The 13,224-nt window shown below is 53.2% G+C and overlaps 3 protein-coding genes across 3 annotated transcripts; 2 read left to right on the forward strand and 1 right to left on the reverse strand.

Annotated features, from left to right (window-relative positions):
• Positions 1-1,198: 1,198 nt before the first annotated feature.
• On the forward strand, positions 1,199-5,855 carry PpBr36_02772 (uncharacterized protein; the record flags this gene model as incomplete). Its single annotated transcript, XM_029889949.1, has 2 exons — positions 1,199-1,799; positions 1,897-5,855. The coding sequence occupies 2 exons, from the start codon at positions 1,199-1,201 to the stop codon at positions 5,853-5,855; spliced, it is 4,560 nt and encodes a 1,519-aa protein (XP_029753575.1).
• Positions 5,856-8,680: 2,825 nt separating this feature from the next.
• PpBr36_02773 (uncharacterized protein) lies at positions 8,681-10,065 on the forward strand (the record flags this gene model as incomplete). The annotated part of the gene is made up of 6 exons (XM_029889950.1): positions 8,681-8,735; positions 9,223-9,242; positions 9,336-9,370; positions 9,436-9,628; positions 9,675-9,831; positions 9,917-10,065. The coding sequence occupies 6 exons, from the start codon at positions 8,681-8,683 to the stop codon at positions 10,063-10,065; spliced, it is 609 nt and encodes a 202-aa protein (XP_029753576.1).
• A 795-nt stretch (positions 10,066-10,860) lies between these two features.
• On the reverse strand, positions 10,861-12,641 carry PpBr36_02774 (uncharacterized protein; the record flags this gene model as incomplete). Its single annotated transcript, XM_029889951.1, has 4 exons — positions 10,861-10,935; positions 11,012-11,625; positions 11,704-12,359; positions 12,445-12,641. The coding sequence occupies 4 exons, from the start codon at positions 12,639-12,641 to the stop codon at positions 10,861-10,863; spliced, it is 1,542 nt and encodes a 513-aa protein (XP_029753573.1).
• Between the last annotated feature and the right edge of the window lie 583 nt (positions 12,642-13,224).

The raw sequence follows: 13,224 nt of genomic DNA on the forward strand, positions 1-13,224 counted from the left end.
GCAACGCAGAGACTCGTCAACTCCCTTGCGTCAAATTGCGCCTTTGTCTGCCGGGTTCAAATTTGGTTGTAGACGGAATCTGTGACTTGGTGATTCGCAATCCGGGAGTGGTTATCGAGCTACCAAACGGCATTCCAGTGGTGCTGACCTCTAACCCTGGCCGTCTATCTAGGCTCTCTTTCCGGCTAGACTTTCGGACGTGTACACTATTCCTGTCTTTGCGATATCCAGTCCTTGATATGGCCATCAATCACCTCCGATATTGACATTCTCAATGTTCAATTTGATGCAGAATTGCCAGCTTAAACTCATTGCCATGGAACTGCTCTTAGTGGAATATCCCATTCCTCATGGCCTTAACATTACCGGGGACATTCAGTGATTTTGCTGAATCAGATCCGTATACGGAGCAGCACGATGAGTTGTACTGGACTAAAGATGTATGCTCGGGTACGTGATGTTTTACTCTCCACACCTATCTCCATCACAATCATCTGCCATCCGATGTCAGTAAATGAAAGCAGCATCGTGATGCTCCAAACAGAAGCCCATTATTCGACGACGGACTTGCCCGGACCACTCCCTTTCGACTCTGACAAGGAGCCAAAGACCATCATCCCTTGCGTCACTGCAATCGAGCAAGCCGTTCAAGAACAATTGAATTTTGCCCTTTTTTTGCTTGATCGTCTCATCCCTAAGTTTTCATTGTCATTGAACCTTGAATGGTCGAATCTGGTCGGTTGTGTGTCCCAAAGAAAGAGAGCAAACCAATGCCCGAGGGCGCAGCATATACTGCGAGGCTATGAAGAGCCAAGTGAATTTTCGGTGTCCAGGAATGCGGCAATCTCGTTCGCCCAAACGAAAATGTGATCCCTAGGTGACAGTCTCTCTTTGTTGGCCGTCATTCCTAGCGATATCATTGTTTTTTATTAACTCCAATGCCAGTCGAGGCACTTGCGCATCTTTGTGTTTTTTATCTCTCTCTCTCTCTCTTTTTTGATCTCTCCTCAAATTCTTTTCCACATGACAAATTTCTTTGCTCCTTTTCTTTCCTTTCTTCTGTTCTTTTAATACCTTGCTTCAAGCAACTTGAGTGACACCAACCAACGCAAGCACCCGCACCTCGTCTCTGTAAGGATTGCGACCAAAAAAAAAGGAGACCAAGTCCGCCTGCGTGGCGTTTTATCGCCTAGCAGAAATGTTTTCAAGCTTCCTTAGCCCTTCTGCTCGAGGCGCCGCAAAGGAGAGCAGCCAGGACCAGCGGGAAAAGACGAAAAAGGGACCTCCCGAGAAGCTCGATATCGACAAAAAGGCCACCCCGGATCGTTGGCGCCCCATGATTGGTGCCGGTGACGAGGAGTTCAAGGAGATATGGGACATGTTCGACAAGATGCGCCACCACGGCGAGAAGAGGCTGGGGCTGGACGACATACTCGAGAAGCACTTTACGCGGCACGAGGCTTCGCTCTTCATCCCGGCCGATAGGGAAAAGAGCCCCGCCATCGCCTACATACAGCGCCAGGCCAGCCGTCGCTATCACAAGCTAGTCAAGACAGAGCGCTTTGCCGGTCTCAAGCAGGCCAGCTCTGCCGAGGTCTTGATCTCCAAGCTTACCATGCTCTACTTTGGCCTCCCCATCGCTCCGTACTCGTTCGTCTCGTTCGATGACCAGGTGGCCGGCCAGGAGGACGAGGATGGCATCACCTATGACACAGTTGAGCTGGTACACCCCGAACACCGCCCTCTCAAGTTCTTGAACAAGTACACGGAACGGTCTTATGGCAAAGACATTAGTAGAAGTAAGTGGCCAGTCGGCATGTTCCTGCTAGCACCTGCGCGTTGGACATTGATGAGTCGATGGATGCAAAATACTGACCGAGAATGCAACAAATCCAGGGCCCGACCCTCTCTACGAGATGTTCTACAGCGGCCTGAGCGAGCTGCAGTGGGCTGGACACATTCCATATGAGATCCCTTCCTTCGGCCAACTCTCAAGCATGACAACCGCAGGTGGCCCAGGCCCATCAGCCGGGACAGCACTCCGCGGTGGAGCAGGAAACGCGGCCGAGCTTCGCGGACGCAAAACCCGCGGGGTCCCAGTGGAGGACGACTATACCTGGCGCATGTACGGATATCAAGGCCAGATTGTGATTGGAGAAGACCTGTCAGAGTTCCAGAGCGCCGTCGATCGCCTGCTCGGCTTCACTGAGCGCGGTCGGTGCATGGCAACGCTGCACCGCTTCAACAGGACCGTAGGGAAGGTTGACACATCCCTCGACTTTGCGACGGGATCCAACGAGGAGGATGAGGCGTTCCAGCTCGTTCGGGAGACGCCGGATCCGGATCAAAAGAAATTCAGCTTCTTCTTGACGAAGCCGCATGAAGAGCCCCCGGATATCACCAATTGGTTCCCCGCAGCGGACAACAAGAACATAGTCAGGGTCAGAGCATCGGGCAAGACCGGACTCAACTGCGCATACATCTACCTGCCTCACTTTGAGAGGGATTACATTGGCGCCAACGATTACGAGAGCATCTTTGTTGCTGCCGCCCGCATCCTGTTCGCCCCGCTGGGAGTTACCGAGAACATTCCTGCGATCCTGCCCTCTGTCGTCGGCTTCGCTTTTGCCGGGGAGCATGACACCCCGTACAATTGCAGCTTGGGCGGCCTGAACATTTCACACTACCTCGTCGGCGTCATCCAGAAGCGGGCCAAGGAGCGCAAGACGAGGGATCTCATCATGATCAGAGGCCCTTCTATTTTTGAAGGGGAAATGGGACTCTTCATGCCAGGAATCACCTACGATGACCGCCCCGCCACAGACGACGCAGCCATGGGCATCAACACGTCGGAGCGGTGGAAGTTTAGTTCCTACAACAGCGTAGGTCCTGGCGGCGAACCGGCCGCCGAGGTGTTGAGGAAACACATCTGGACCAGGTTCTCGCCAAGCGAGCTCAAGCAGATCCATCACGTCGAGATCTGGGCTCCCGGGGAGGCCATCATGGACCCTAAATCCCGCCCCAGGAGCATCATGATCGACGTCGTGCATGTCGCAGACCGGGTGACGGATAACGCTCTGGACCAGCTCCTGAAGCATGCCGCTGATCAAAAGCCCGATGACCTGGTCTTTTTCTCTGCCAAGCCTGCCTACCAGTCGGGCCACAGGGTCATCCTGTTGGACAAAGACGGAAGGTGGACGCGCCCGGAAGCGATCGGAAACGACAAGCACCCGCAGTGCTTTTCTCTCCGGGGCGAGATGACTGTCGAAAGGTTTCGGCAGAAGATCAGGCGGGCGATCGTCTCCAAGTTTGACGAGAGTCATAAAGACGGTGCCATATTCATCCAGCAGAGTGAGAAGGTCTGGGAGAAGTACGAAGACATGTCTCCGGAAGATCAAAGGTTCATACAGCATGCCGCAAAACTCAGCGGTCTTCGCAAGGGAGAGTTTATGGCGCAGCTGAGAGCGATGATGGAGGCCGGACGCAACAATTACGTGGTGCATCCCCATACCACCGAGGATGAGTGGGTGATCATCAAGCGCTTCATAATCTCCCAGGACATCTATGTCCACATGATACCCCTCTGGTCGGCTCCCGCAAGCCAGACAACCGAGCTGTTTGGCTGCTTCATGCCATTAAGTGGAGCAGCTGAGAGTAAGACCGCGGCGCGTATCCCCGGCAATGGAAAAGGCAAGGACAGGAACAACGGCGAGTCGACTTCGGACTCTAGAGACTTGATCGAAGTCGTTGGCGACAGGCATCTCGGTGAATTCGCCTTGGATCCGAACTTTCAGAGTGTCCCTTCTGCTCTAGAGTCAGCAGGCAGTCAGAAACGCACATCGCGTCTGAACGAAAGCTTGTCTGCGCAGAGTAACAGCCGACAGACCAGTCGGATCACCATGCAGAACACCATACAAAACACCACGCAGAGGCGCATCCAGGGGACAACTGAAACAAGCCCTGCTCTTGATGGCAAAGTCGTTCCCTTTGGGCCGCCCACAATCCAAGGGAAGTGGCCACTCACAAATGCCGAAAGGGTCAAGTTCCTCCGTGAGCAGACCTACGGGAACCCCATCTCTATCTACGACGGCGGCAGACCGCACATACCGATCAACGCGCCGCCGCTCGAAAAGTTCCTCCACGGCGGCGCCGGTCTCCCGTCTGTCAGCATCGCCATGATGACGCTGACCGAGCAGCGGCACCTCCAGGAGCAGTACCTGCAGATGCGCAACGTGGCGCTCGAGCGGACCATGCCCTGTCCGTACCGGCCATGCGGGCACTCGTTCAGCGTGGACAAGCTCGACGCCTTGCGTGCTCACATTGAGGCCTCGCATGCTTCGGACAGCTGCAACTTTTGCGATGAGCGTCTCTACAAGTACTGGGGCACGGAGAAACGGCTGCACCACTTCAACACGAAACACTCCAATATGCTTTCGGTGGCGGACACGGCTGCGGTCCTTTCCGTCACGATGGGCGAGAAGCCAGCCCAGAGGGACAAAGGCAAGAAGGCTGTAAGCTTTCAAGGCCCCGAAAATCCCACCATCGTCATCACGAAGCCTACCAAAGACGCGGCCACCAAGTCCAAGCCTGCAGGAGCCGCACGCGGAACACCGCAAAGGTCGCCTGTCCCAGGTCAGACGCAGCGTCAGGTGCACAAATCCCTCAAGCCCAGCACGGAGAATGCCAATTCCTCAGGCGGCAAAGGCAAGCGGACCGCCGCCCCCAATAATAACGGCGATATAGAGCACCTTGACGATGGCATCGAGGATGACGACTATGACATGGAGTATGATGAGGAGTATGAAGAGGAGGAGGACGACGAGGACTATACTGAAAAGCCGAGGACGCCCAAGCCAGGACGTAGCAATGCTAGTGGTGGCGCCTCAGATAATCGAGATAGCACACCAGCATCTTCAACCAAGAGGAAGAGATCCGGGAACAAGTGGAAAACTGGCGAGAAGGACTCGACATACCGCGACGGTGGTGACATTGACGATCACGACAGCGAGCCCGTGGCAGAGTTGTGCATCGTCCCTCCAGAATCGTCTCGTGGCAAGAAGCAGAAGGTGTCACACCCTGACCCCGATTCCGATGACACCGAATGGATAGACAGCGGACACTCGGACGACTCCTCCATCTCATCCCAGGACGAAGAGCCCAACACCTCGGGCACGGCCAGGCGGCGCGAGGCGTTCCGCCTCCGTGCGGAAAATGACCCCAGCTGGAAGCCGCGCAAGGGCTCACACGCCAATGACGACGACGACCCGGAGCTCGAGGCGTCGGCGGTGCCCGAGGGCGACGATTCCGTCCTAGCCGACATCCAGGGCGGAACAGAAGCCGGGTCCGCTGCCAAGAAGCGCGGCACCCCTGCCGACCCGTCCTACAGGCTCCCAAAGGACGCGCCCGGCGAGGATGACGACCCGGCGCTGATCAGGTCGGCAGTGCCCGAGCCAGGCCTGCCGGGGATTCTGATGGAGACCCCGACCAAGAAGCGCAAGCTGCCCACGGACAGCGGCAAGAGCGCAGCTGCTGTCCCGGGAGGCGCCAATCTTGAGGTTGCTTTGCACGAGAAGACGGTCAGCCGGGACGCCGAGCCCGTTCCCAAGAAGGCCCGCCGAACGCCGGCTGCCAAAAAGACTGCCGCGGCGAGGAAAACGCCGGCAAAGGCAAAAGCCACCCCCGCGGCAAAGTCCACTGCAAACAAACCTGCCGCAGAGGAGGATGCTGTCGATGAGCCAGCCTTGGTCACAAAGTCCACCGCTAAACCTAAGCCTACCCCAGCCAGGCGCAAACCTCTTGCCGAGGGTGATCCTGTTAGAAGGTCAACTCGTACTGTGAGCAAGGAGATCCAGTGATGCATCTCTGTTTTCTTTTGTTTGTTTTAATTATTAAAGCTCTCTCTTTTTTATTCTATTTTCTTTTTCTTCTTTTTTTTTTTTTTGTCTCTTTTTCACCGCCTCGACTTGTTATTTGCTTTATGTAGTGTTAGTCTGTTTTTATCTTGTTTTAATGTGCCTACAGCGCGCAGTTTTGCTCCACAACAATGAGCCTAATGAGGCCACCGTCATCAAACCCGTCTGTTTCCTTTGTCATTTCAATGTCTTATCAGCAGTAGGTCCGTAATTTACAGCTTTGAGCCATTGTTTAGGGATATTTGAAAGCTTGGGCAGTGTCCAAGTCTGTAAAAAATGTTGCGATGAGAAGGTCGAGCCAGATGTTAGACCGTGAAGCTAGACCTGCACTGATTTGAAAAATTTTGTCCATATCCGTTTGTATGTTGAGTGTTTGACTTGCGCTCAAGGTTCCAGGCTCGTGGTAAGGTCAACGAGTTAGGCCGGCTGTCTTTTGTTCACCTATAGCCAAGAATGATGGGAAACCATGAACATTGATGACTCCTTAGGAGGAGACCCATACCACATGGTCTCGTATCATTCCAGTTATCGAGATGTATGACAACAATGCCCACTTGCTGTCGGAGTGGTCAATGTGCCTTGCGATAACATAAATTGCACTGCGAGCTAGCTGTCTTGGTACGGACCTGGGCGTCAAGACCGCATTAGTTTCTGCAAGATTCAACACTTCGTTTCAACGCTACCATTTCGTTCAACCTCGGAGGGGCCTCGGTGGGATAATGATTAAATTCACGACAATAGGGAATGTCGGCATCTTTGACGGGACTGTGGTTGACGATTTGGAGCCTCGCGCTTTTTTTTAGTGTTTTACAGAGTGCCTGCCGGGCGAACCGGGTCGCCACTGAGGCGACTCGCGACAAACAAAATTGGAGGTTCCCATAGCATTATAAGGTTGAGGTAATGGTAAACAAGTAGGTCTGTATAAGTAACAATAACCTTTATCTTTCCGAGTCGTAAAAACCCGGAAGTAACGAAGACGACAAAGTTTGACATAGGAACCCCCCCTTTTAAAAAAAAAAAAAAAAAAAAACTCTTGATCGATCGGACAAGCCACATGCTAACTGCCTGCAATTAACAGATGGCGGACATTGGCGACACTCAAAGTGGGTCGAGTCCCACCCCGCGTTGCTCACAATTCTCGCTTCCCTGCATGCTTATTGGCCAATCCGGAATAGATAGACGCTCATTAAAATTCCATTCTGATATGCGGGGAACCGCTTTGCAGAGTGTTTTCAGCCCACTAGCCCCCCGCCTTTTCAGGGGCGGACTTCACCGCTTTCGTGGTTGCAAAAAACGGCTTGCTGAGCTGCATGCGCCTTGCATCGTAGGAATGCGAGTCAATGAGTCGAGAGTGCCACTGTACCTGGGAAGGGCTTGTCTTGTAGTGGGCAATTGGCTTCCAACGACAGCTTTAAAAAAGACAAAGTCTTTTTTCAGGGTCCTTCAGGGTCCTGATAAAAGCTTTTGCGGTATCAAAGCTTCTGGAAAAAGCCCTTTGACGCTACCCCTCTCCGGTCGAGGTGGGGAAAACGCGACGACCAGGTAGACAAACAACGTAGGGCAAAGAACCCCCTCTTTCATTTTCTCCTGTTCATATGAGATTGCCTTGATTGCTTGGATGTATATTACCGGATAAGGTGTTGGAAACGCGCTCGGCCCGTCTTTTTTTTTATTTCCTCAGCGATGGAATTACCCTTTGGTGCTACCCCTAAGCCCTAGGCATTCTCCAGCCGCACCTCGTCTCCGTCACATTGCGCTGAGACTGCATTGTTCCATCTGCAAAACGCGAATCCCAGACCAGAGCGGGTTAGGGCAGCGTCAGGCAACGCACAAACTTTGCCAGTATCTGGCGTTATCATGTACTTCGCACCTATCTATCTGGCCGGGAGCCCGTCGAGGCCTAATCCCATCTAATGTACAACAAGTAATTAGCTGTATTTCGTCTGGTCACGCAGGTGACGAGAAAGTGACAGGATCAAGAGCGGGCCTTGTGGAGGCATCTGGATCCGTTCCCATACGTCGCCTCCTCCGTGCTCAATGGGTTCTGCATGTCTTTGCGGATGATTCGGCCTAGTCCCAGCAGGCATGCAGAGACCTTGCCTCCTTCCCTTCCCTGTTTGTTAAGACGGATTTTAAGGCTGCGGAGAAGGCAAAGAAAGAAGGAAAAAAAAAAAAAAAATCTTTCGAGCCCTACAAAAACAACCCCTCATCACCCGTTCCTTCCCACATTTTCTTCACCGCTCTCACACAGTCTTCCTTGGATTTTCGAAGCAGCCGAGACAGCACTTTTGAGTTTTTCACCCGACTTGGATTTCATCCTGACATCTCGATACAGTCAAATACAGTTCGACTGAATCCTTTCCCATCCACCAGATCATCCTGCAGCGTTGACAACGTTGCCTTTTAGCAAATTCGTCGGTACGTTTTGTCTGCTCATACCCCACCCGCATCAAAAAAAACCAACATTCGACACCCCCACCTGCCTACTTGCCGTTTTCGCTCGCACAAGGCCAATTTCCAACGGTCCCGAACGGCCTCAACAGACCATTTTTCTGCCAGCTTCGCAAAGATACACACGTTCCTTGACAAAGCTTGGTCGACATCAAGTCATACTTTCCGTCTTCCTGCCACCATAGGCTTCAACTTCACTTTATCCACGCCTCGCCATCATCAGTCTCGTGCTCCTTGACACGAGTCGCAAGTCGAAGAACAATCGTTGACAGTGTTCCTCGCGCCATACAGAATCAAACTCGTACCAACAGCTAGCAATGGATTTCGGAGGTGCTCAGAGCGGCGGTGCCGGTGCCCGCCCTTGCTACTCATGTAAGTAGTCTCACCTTGACGTCCGTCTCGCGATGGAGTCCAAGATGAAGAAATTACGTTGGCTTGCGTTTTGCCTTCCCTTTGCCCATTTGGACGTTTACCATGCGCGACTCATGTCTTGCGATAAAAAAAAAACACAATTTTGGCATCACCAAATGTTCCCGCTTGGGGCCCTTTACCCCATACCTGTTTCCCGCTTCCAGTTACAACGTTGAACTTTCAGCCCTTCAAGTTGGGCTTTCTGTTGTGTTGCTGCTATTTGCTCTACCGTTCCCTTCAACTCTTTCACCTGCTGCAACATTCTTTGCAAATTCCTGTTCAGTCCGCGAACTATCACCAAGGACCATGATGTGTTTGCGGAGACATTTGTTTTTTGAGCGTGGTTCTAAACGAGCTGCAACCCTTAGGCCTCTTCGCCTCGCATTCTTGTCACGTCTCCTGAGTTGTTGTTGTTGAGGGGAGAAGTCTGACAGAGTGAACGATTTAGGCGGGCAACCCGGTCACCAGGTATGAGGAACATTGGGGCCCGAAACGGTGTTAAGTGGCCGGGAGAGAGATGACGTCGCTTGACCCTCTCGGAATGCTAACATAATCTTTCAGGCTCGCGAATGCCCTAACCGTGGCGCTGCCAAGTGGTGAGTTTTATCGCCACGTCTATGCGGCAAAGAATAGCCAATCAACTGACTGTCAACCTCCTCAGCTATAACTGCGGTGGTGAGGGACACATAAGCCGTGCTTGCCCTGAGGAGCCCAAGGACCAGAAGATCTGCTACCGATGCAGTCAGCCCGGCCACATCTCCCGCGACTGCCCCTCCGGCGGTGCTGGTGGCGGCGGTGGCGGCCAGTCCTCTGGTGCTGAGTGCTACAAGGCAAGTCTTGATTCTTTACCAGCCGTATCATCAACAACTACCAGGTCTCTCTCAACTAACAGCACCATAGTGCGGCGAGGTCGGTCACATCGCCCGCAACTGCTCGAAGGGTGGATACGGCGGTGGCGGCGGCGGTTACAGCGGTGGCGGTGGCTACGGCGGCGGCTACGGCGGAGGTGCCGGTGGGAAGACCTGCTACTCTTGCGGTGGTGTCGGCCACATGTCGCGTAAGTTTCTCTTCCTCCTTGGGGATGCCGGCGCTCATCTGCTCATTGCGCTTTTCGAATCATGGCTAACGCACCATGCATACAGGCGACTGTGTTAACGGCAGCAAGTGCTACAACTGTGGCGAGACCGGCCACTTCTCGCGCGACTGCTCCAAGCGCTCGACCACTGGCGAGAAGATGTGCTACAAGTGCCAGCAGCCCGGTCACGTCCAGGCCGAGTGCCCCAACAACTAAACCTCTTACCATCGAAACGCCTGATGATGTAAACGCACGTACCCTGTGCGACCCGTCTTCTCATGACGAGCGAAGAGGATGGCTGGCTTCCTGGGGGCGGCCTGTCTGTTGAGAGTGCGGAGGAGAGAGTGAGGAAACGAAAACTCCTTTCTTGTGGGAGGCCACAGAGTATGGCTCCACGTGGGTCGCGTTGGGTTGCTTGTTATTTGCACCATCTGGATACCCCCCCAAAAGTGATATGGGATTTGCTGCGGTTTATTTATCATTTGTCCTTTGCTCTACCTTTCTACCTCGGCTCATGTTCTGCCATCTTTTACGACTGGACGGCTCTGACCATTCGACAATGGGTAACGGCAATAATTACGCGATGATTTACACGACGAAAACAGGGAAACAGGGGAGACACAGTGTTACGATTGATTAAGGACGTCGAGAGCGGACTTGGCTTTTTGTCTCAGCAAAATATTTTTTTCATATGGTCTTGAGGCGTGGATTTGCGATCAGGGAGTTCATGGATTGGCTCTGGCCATTGAAAAACAAACCGGGTTTCTACAAAAGTCTCTTGCGTCTTGTTTTGCCTTGCAGCCATTGTATGTCATGACTTGGCCGACGTAGCCGATGTCTTTTTCTATTCCGTTGACCTTGAAGAAAAGGTGGTGGCGCATATGACGTTGTGGCCAACCTTATGTGATGTATTTTCTGATGGCCAAGTCAAATGCTTTGAAAAGGTTGATATTTCATAATATCTAACAGCACCATCTATATATTACAGACGAAATTAACGCAAGTCATAGCTTATAACATTGCCTTGGGCATGTTCTTCATTGCCTGCCTCACACCGAGATCGCCCAAGATCTCCTCTGCGCCACCCTATAAAGAAGGAAAAAAAAAGTTAGTACTGATACTTGTTACGGAATTAGTCAGGGCAAAAAAAGAGCAAACATACCAGGATGGCATCAAACTTGTAGGTCCTGTTAAAGTTCTCAATGATGTAGCCCATTCCGGTCTGCGTAAGACCCCGTCCGCCCCAAATCTGTACAGACTCGTCGGCGATTTCATGTGCCATGCGCGTGGCGCTCATCTTGAGCAGCCCAATCGGGCCACCGAGGTGCTTGGCCTGTTCCGAGTAAGGCATGTGGCACATCTGGTAGGTAATGGTCTCGAGCCAGCTCTGGTGGGATTCGACAAGGGCGATCATCTTCGCCAGCTTGAGCCTGATGACGGGCTGGTCAATCAGGCGTTTGCCAAAGACGAGACGCTGGTGTGCCCACTTGAGACACTCCTCGACGATGGTCCTGCAGTAGCGTACTGTTCCGCACGTCATGGTCCAGCGCTCGTGGTTAAAGTTGGACAGAATGACGTAGATGCCCTTGTTTTCCTCGCCGAGGAGGTGTCCGGCAGGGACCTTGACATTGTCAAAGGTGATGTAGGTCGTACCCGCGGCGCGCGAGTAGCTGGTCTTCATCTGTTGCGTCTCGACGCCCTCACCGCGCTCGATGATCAGCACCGACAGGCCCCTGTCGGTCTTGACACCGGTGACAAAGTAGTCACAGAACACGCCTATATAGACAGATTTAGGTTAGTTTCCCGTTGGAAGGGGAGTTATCCGGTATGCTTTTCACGATAGCCGAGACATACCATTTGTAATCCACTTCTTAGTGCCATTGACAATGTAGTGCTTGCCGTCGGCGGTCTTCTTGGCGGTGGTGCGCAGATTAGCGACGTCGGAGCCGGCAAAGGCCTCGGTGATGGCCAGGCAAATCTTCTTCTTGCCCGAAAAGACCTCGTCGGTAATCTTCTTCTTCAAGGGCTCATCCTTGCAGAAGTTGAGCACGGCAGTCAAGCCGATGACCATGCCAGCCAGGTTGCCATCCTGGAAGCCACGAGCCGAGGGGCGGGTCTGCTCCTGAACACAGATCAGGTCGTGGAAGTAGTCAAATTCCTTGCCGTCAACCGCACCATCCAGCAGATTCTGGCCGTAGAGGTGCTTGCCCGGACCCATTCGCATGTGCAGGATGCCTGCCTTGCTCATGCGGTCAATGAGCTCCTGTGAAACATATTCGCCATCGCGCTCCCTGGCCTGGGCCTCTGGAGTGGTGTATATGTCGGTGAACTCGCGAATAGCGCGACGCAGGCGGTGGTGAGACTCCTTGTAGTAGGGCGACTTGAATGGAGGTGAGAGCCAGAGGGGCTCGGCGTAAGGAACCAGGGAGAGGTCGCCCGGCTTTGGGGTTATAACGGAGGGCTTCTCATTGACTATAGTGCCGACGGCAAGGTCCTTGTACTTTGTCAGGCTGTTTTGGAGCAATAAGCAAATACTTAAGTCAGCTGAAGATCGCGAGAACAGTTCAGAAGAGCAGGGCATCACAGCTAACATACACTTCATGGCGATGCAGGTTGTAAAAGTCGGTCGTCGCATCGGTACCGGCAGCCTGGCGCAGTACAGCCTCACCACCCGGGTGGGCGTCTAGGAAGTCGGAGACGTCGTAGACGACCGAGTCGATGATGAACCAGACATCGTCCTCGGTGTTGTGCTTCTTGACCTCCTCGCGAGTGAAGGTTTTTGTGGAGGCCATTGCTACGGCGCTGCTTCGGTTGTACCCGACGATGAAGTTGGAGAGTTTTAGATGTGTCGAAAGTACCTACACACAGATGGTAGACGGAACAATGAATGTGATGAATTGATCTTGCGTGATCAGATGAACCGTTGATGACGGGAGAGACTGGAAATGAGGTTCGAACGTTGAAGACGGGCTATCAGCTTTCGGTCAGAGGAGTAGTGTTGTCCAGCCGACCGTCTGCCTGTCCGTATGCACAGGGTCTGTCTCGTCGGCTCATGATGTCAAGAACGAAGTGGGCGCAATGCTAAAGCCGAGGTAGTAATCTGGCAGCGATGATTGGAGGACAGGAGCTGGGGGAGGGGTTGTTCCAGGGGGCTTCCAGTTCAGCGCTGGCATGTGCCGAGGCCCTGGGTGGGGCAGCCTGGCCAGCCTGGCTGGATCTTTGGCATCCGCGCGATGTTTTGGCCGTTCAACTGAAGCGTCGTGCCGGTGCACATTCGCTCGAAATACCATCTTGGGACAGTACCTTAGTCTAAATGTAATTTTCTAGAACTATTTCTAGTCCGGACTCTACTGCTACTATGATGCTACTGCAGAT

The sequence above is a fragment of the Pyricularia pennisetigena genome, chromosome 3 (genome assembly GCF_004337985.1).
Source record: "Pyricularia pennisetigena strain Br36 chromosome 3, whole genome shotgun sequence".
Taxonomy (NCBI): Eukaryota; Fungi; Ascomycota; class Sordariomycetes; order Magnaporthales; family Pyriculariaceae; genus Pyricularia; species Pyricularia pennisetigena.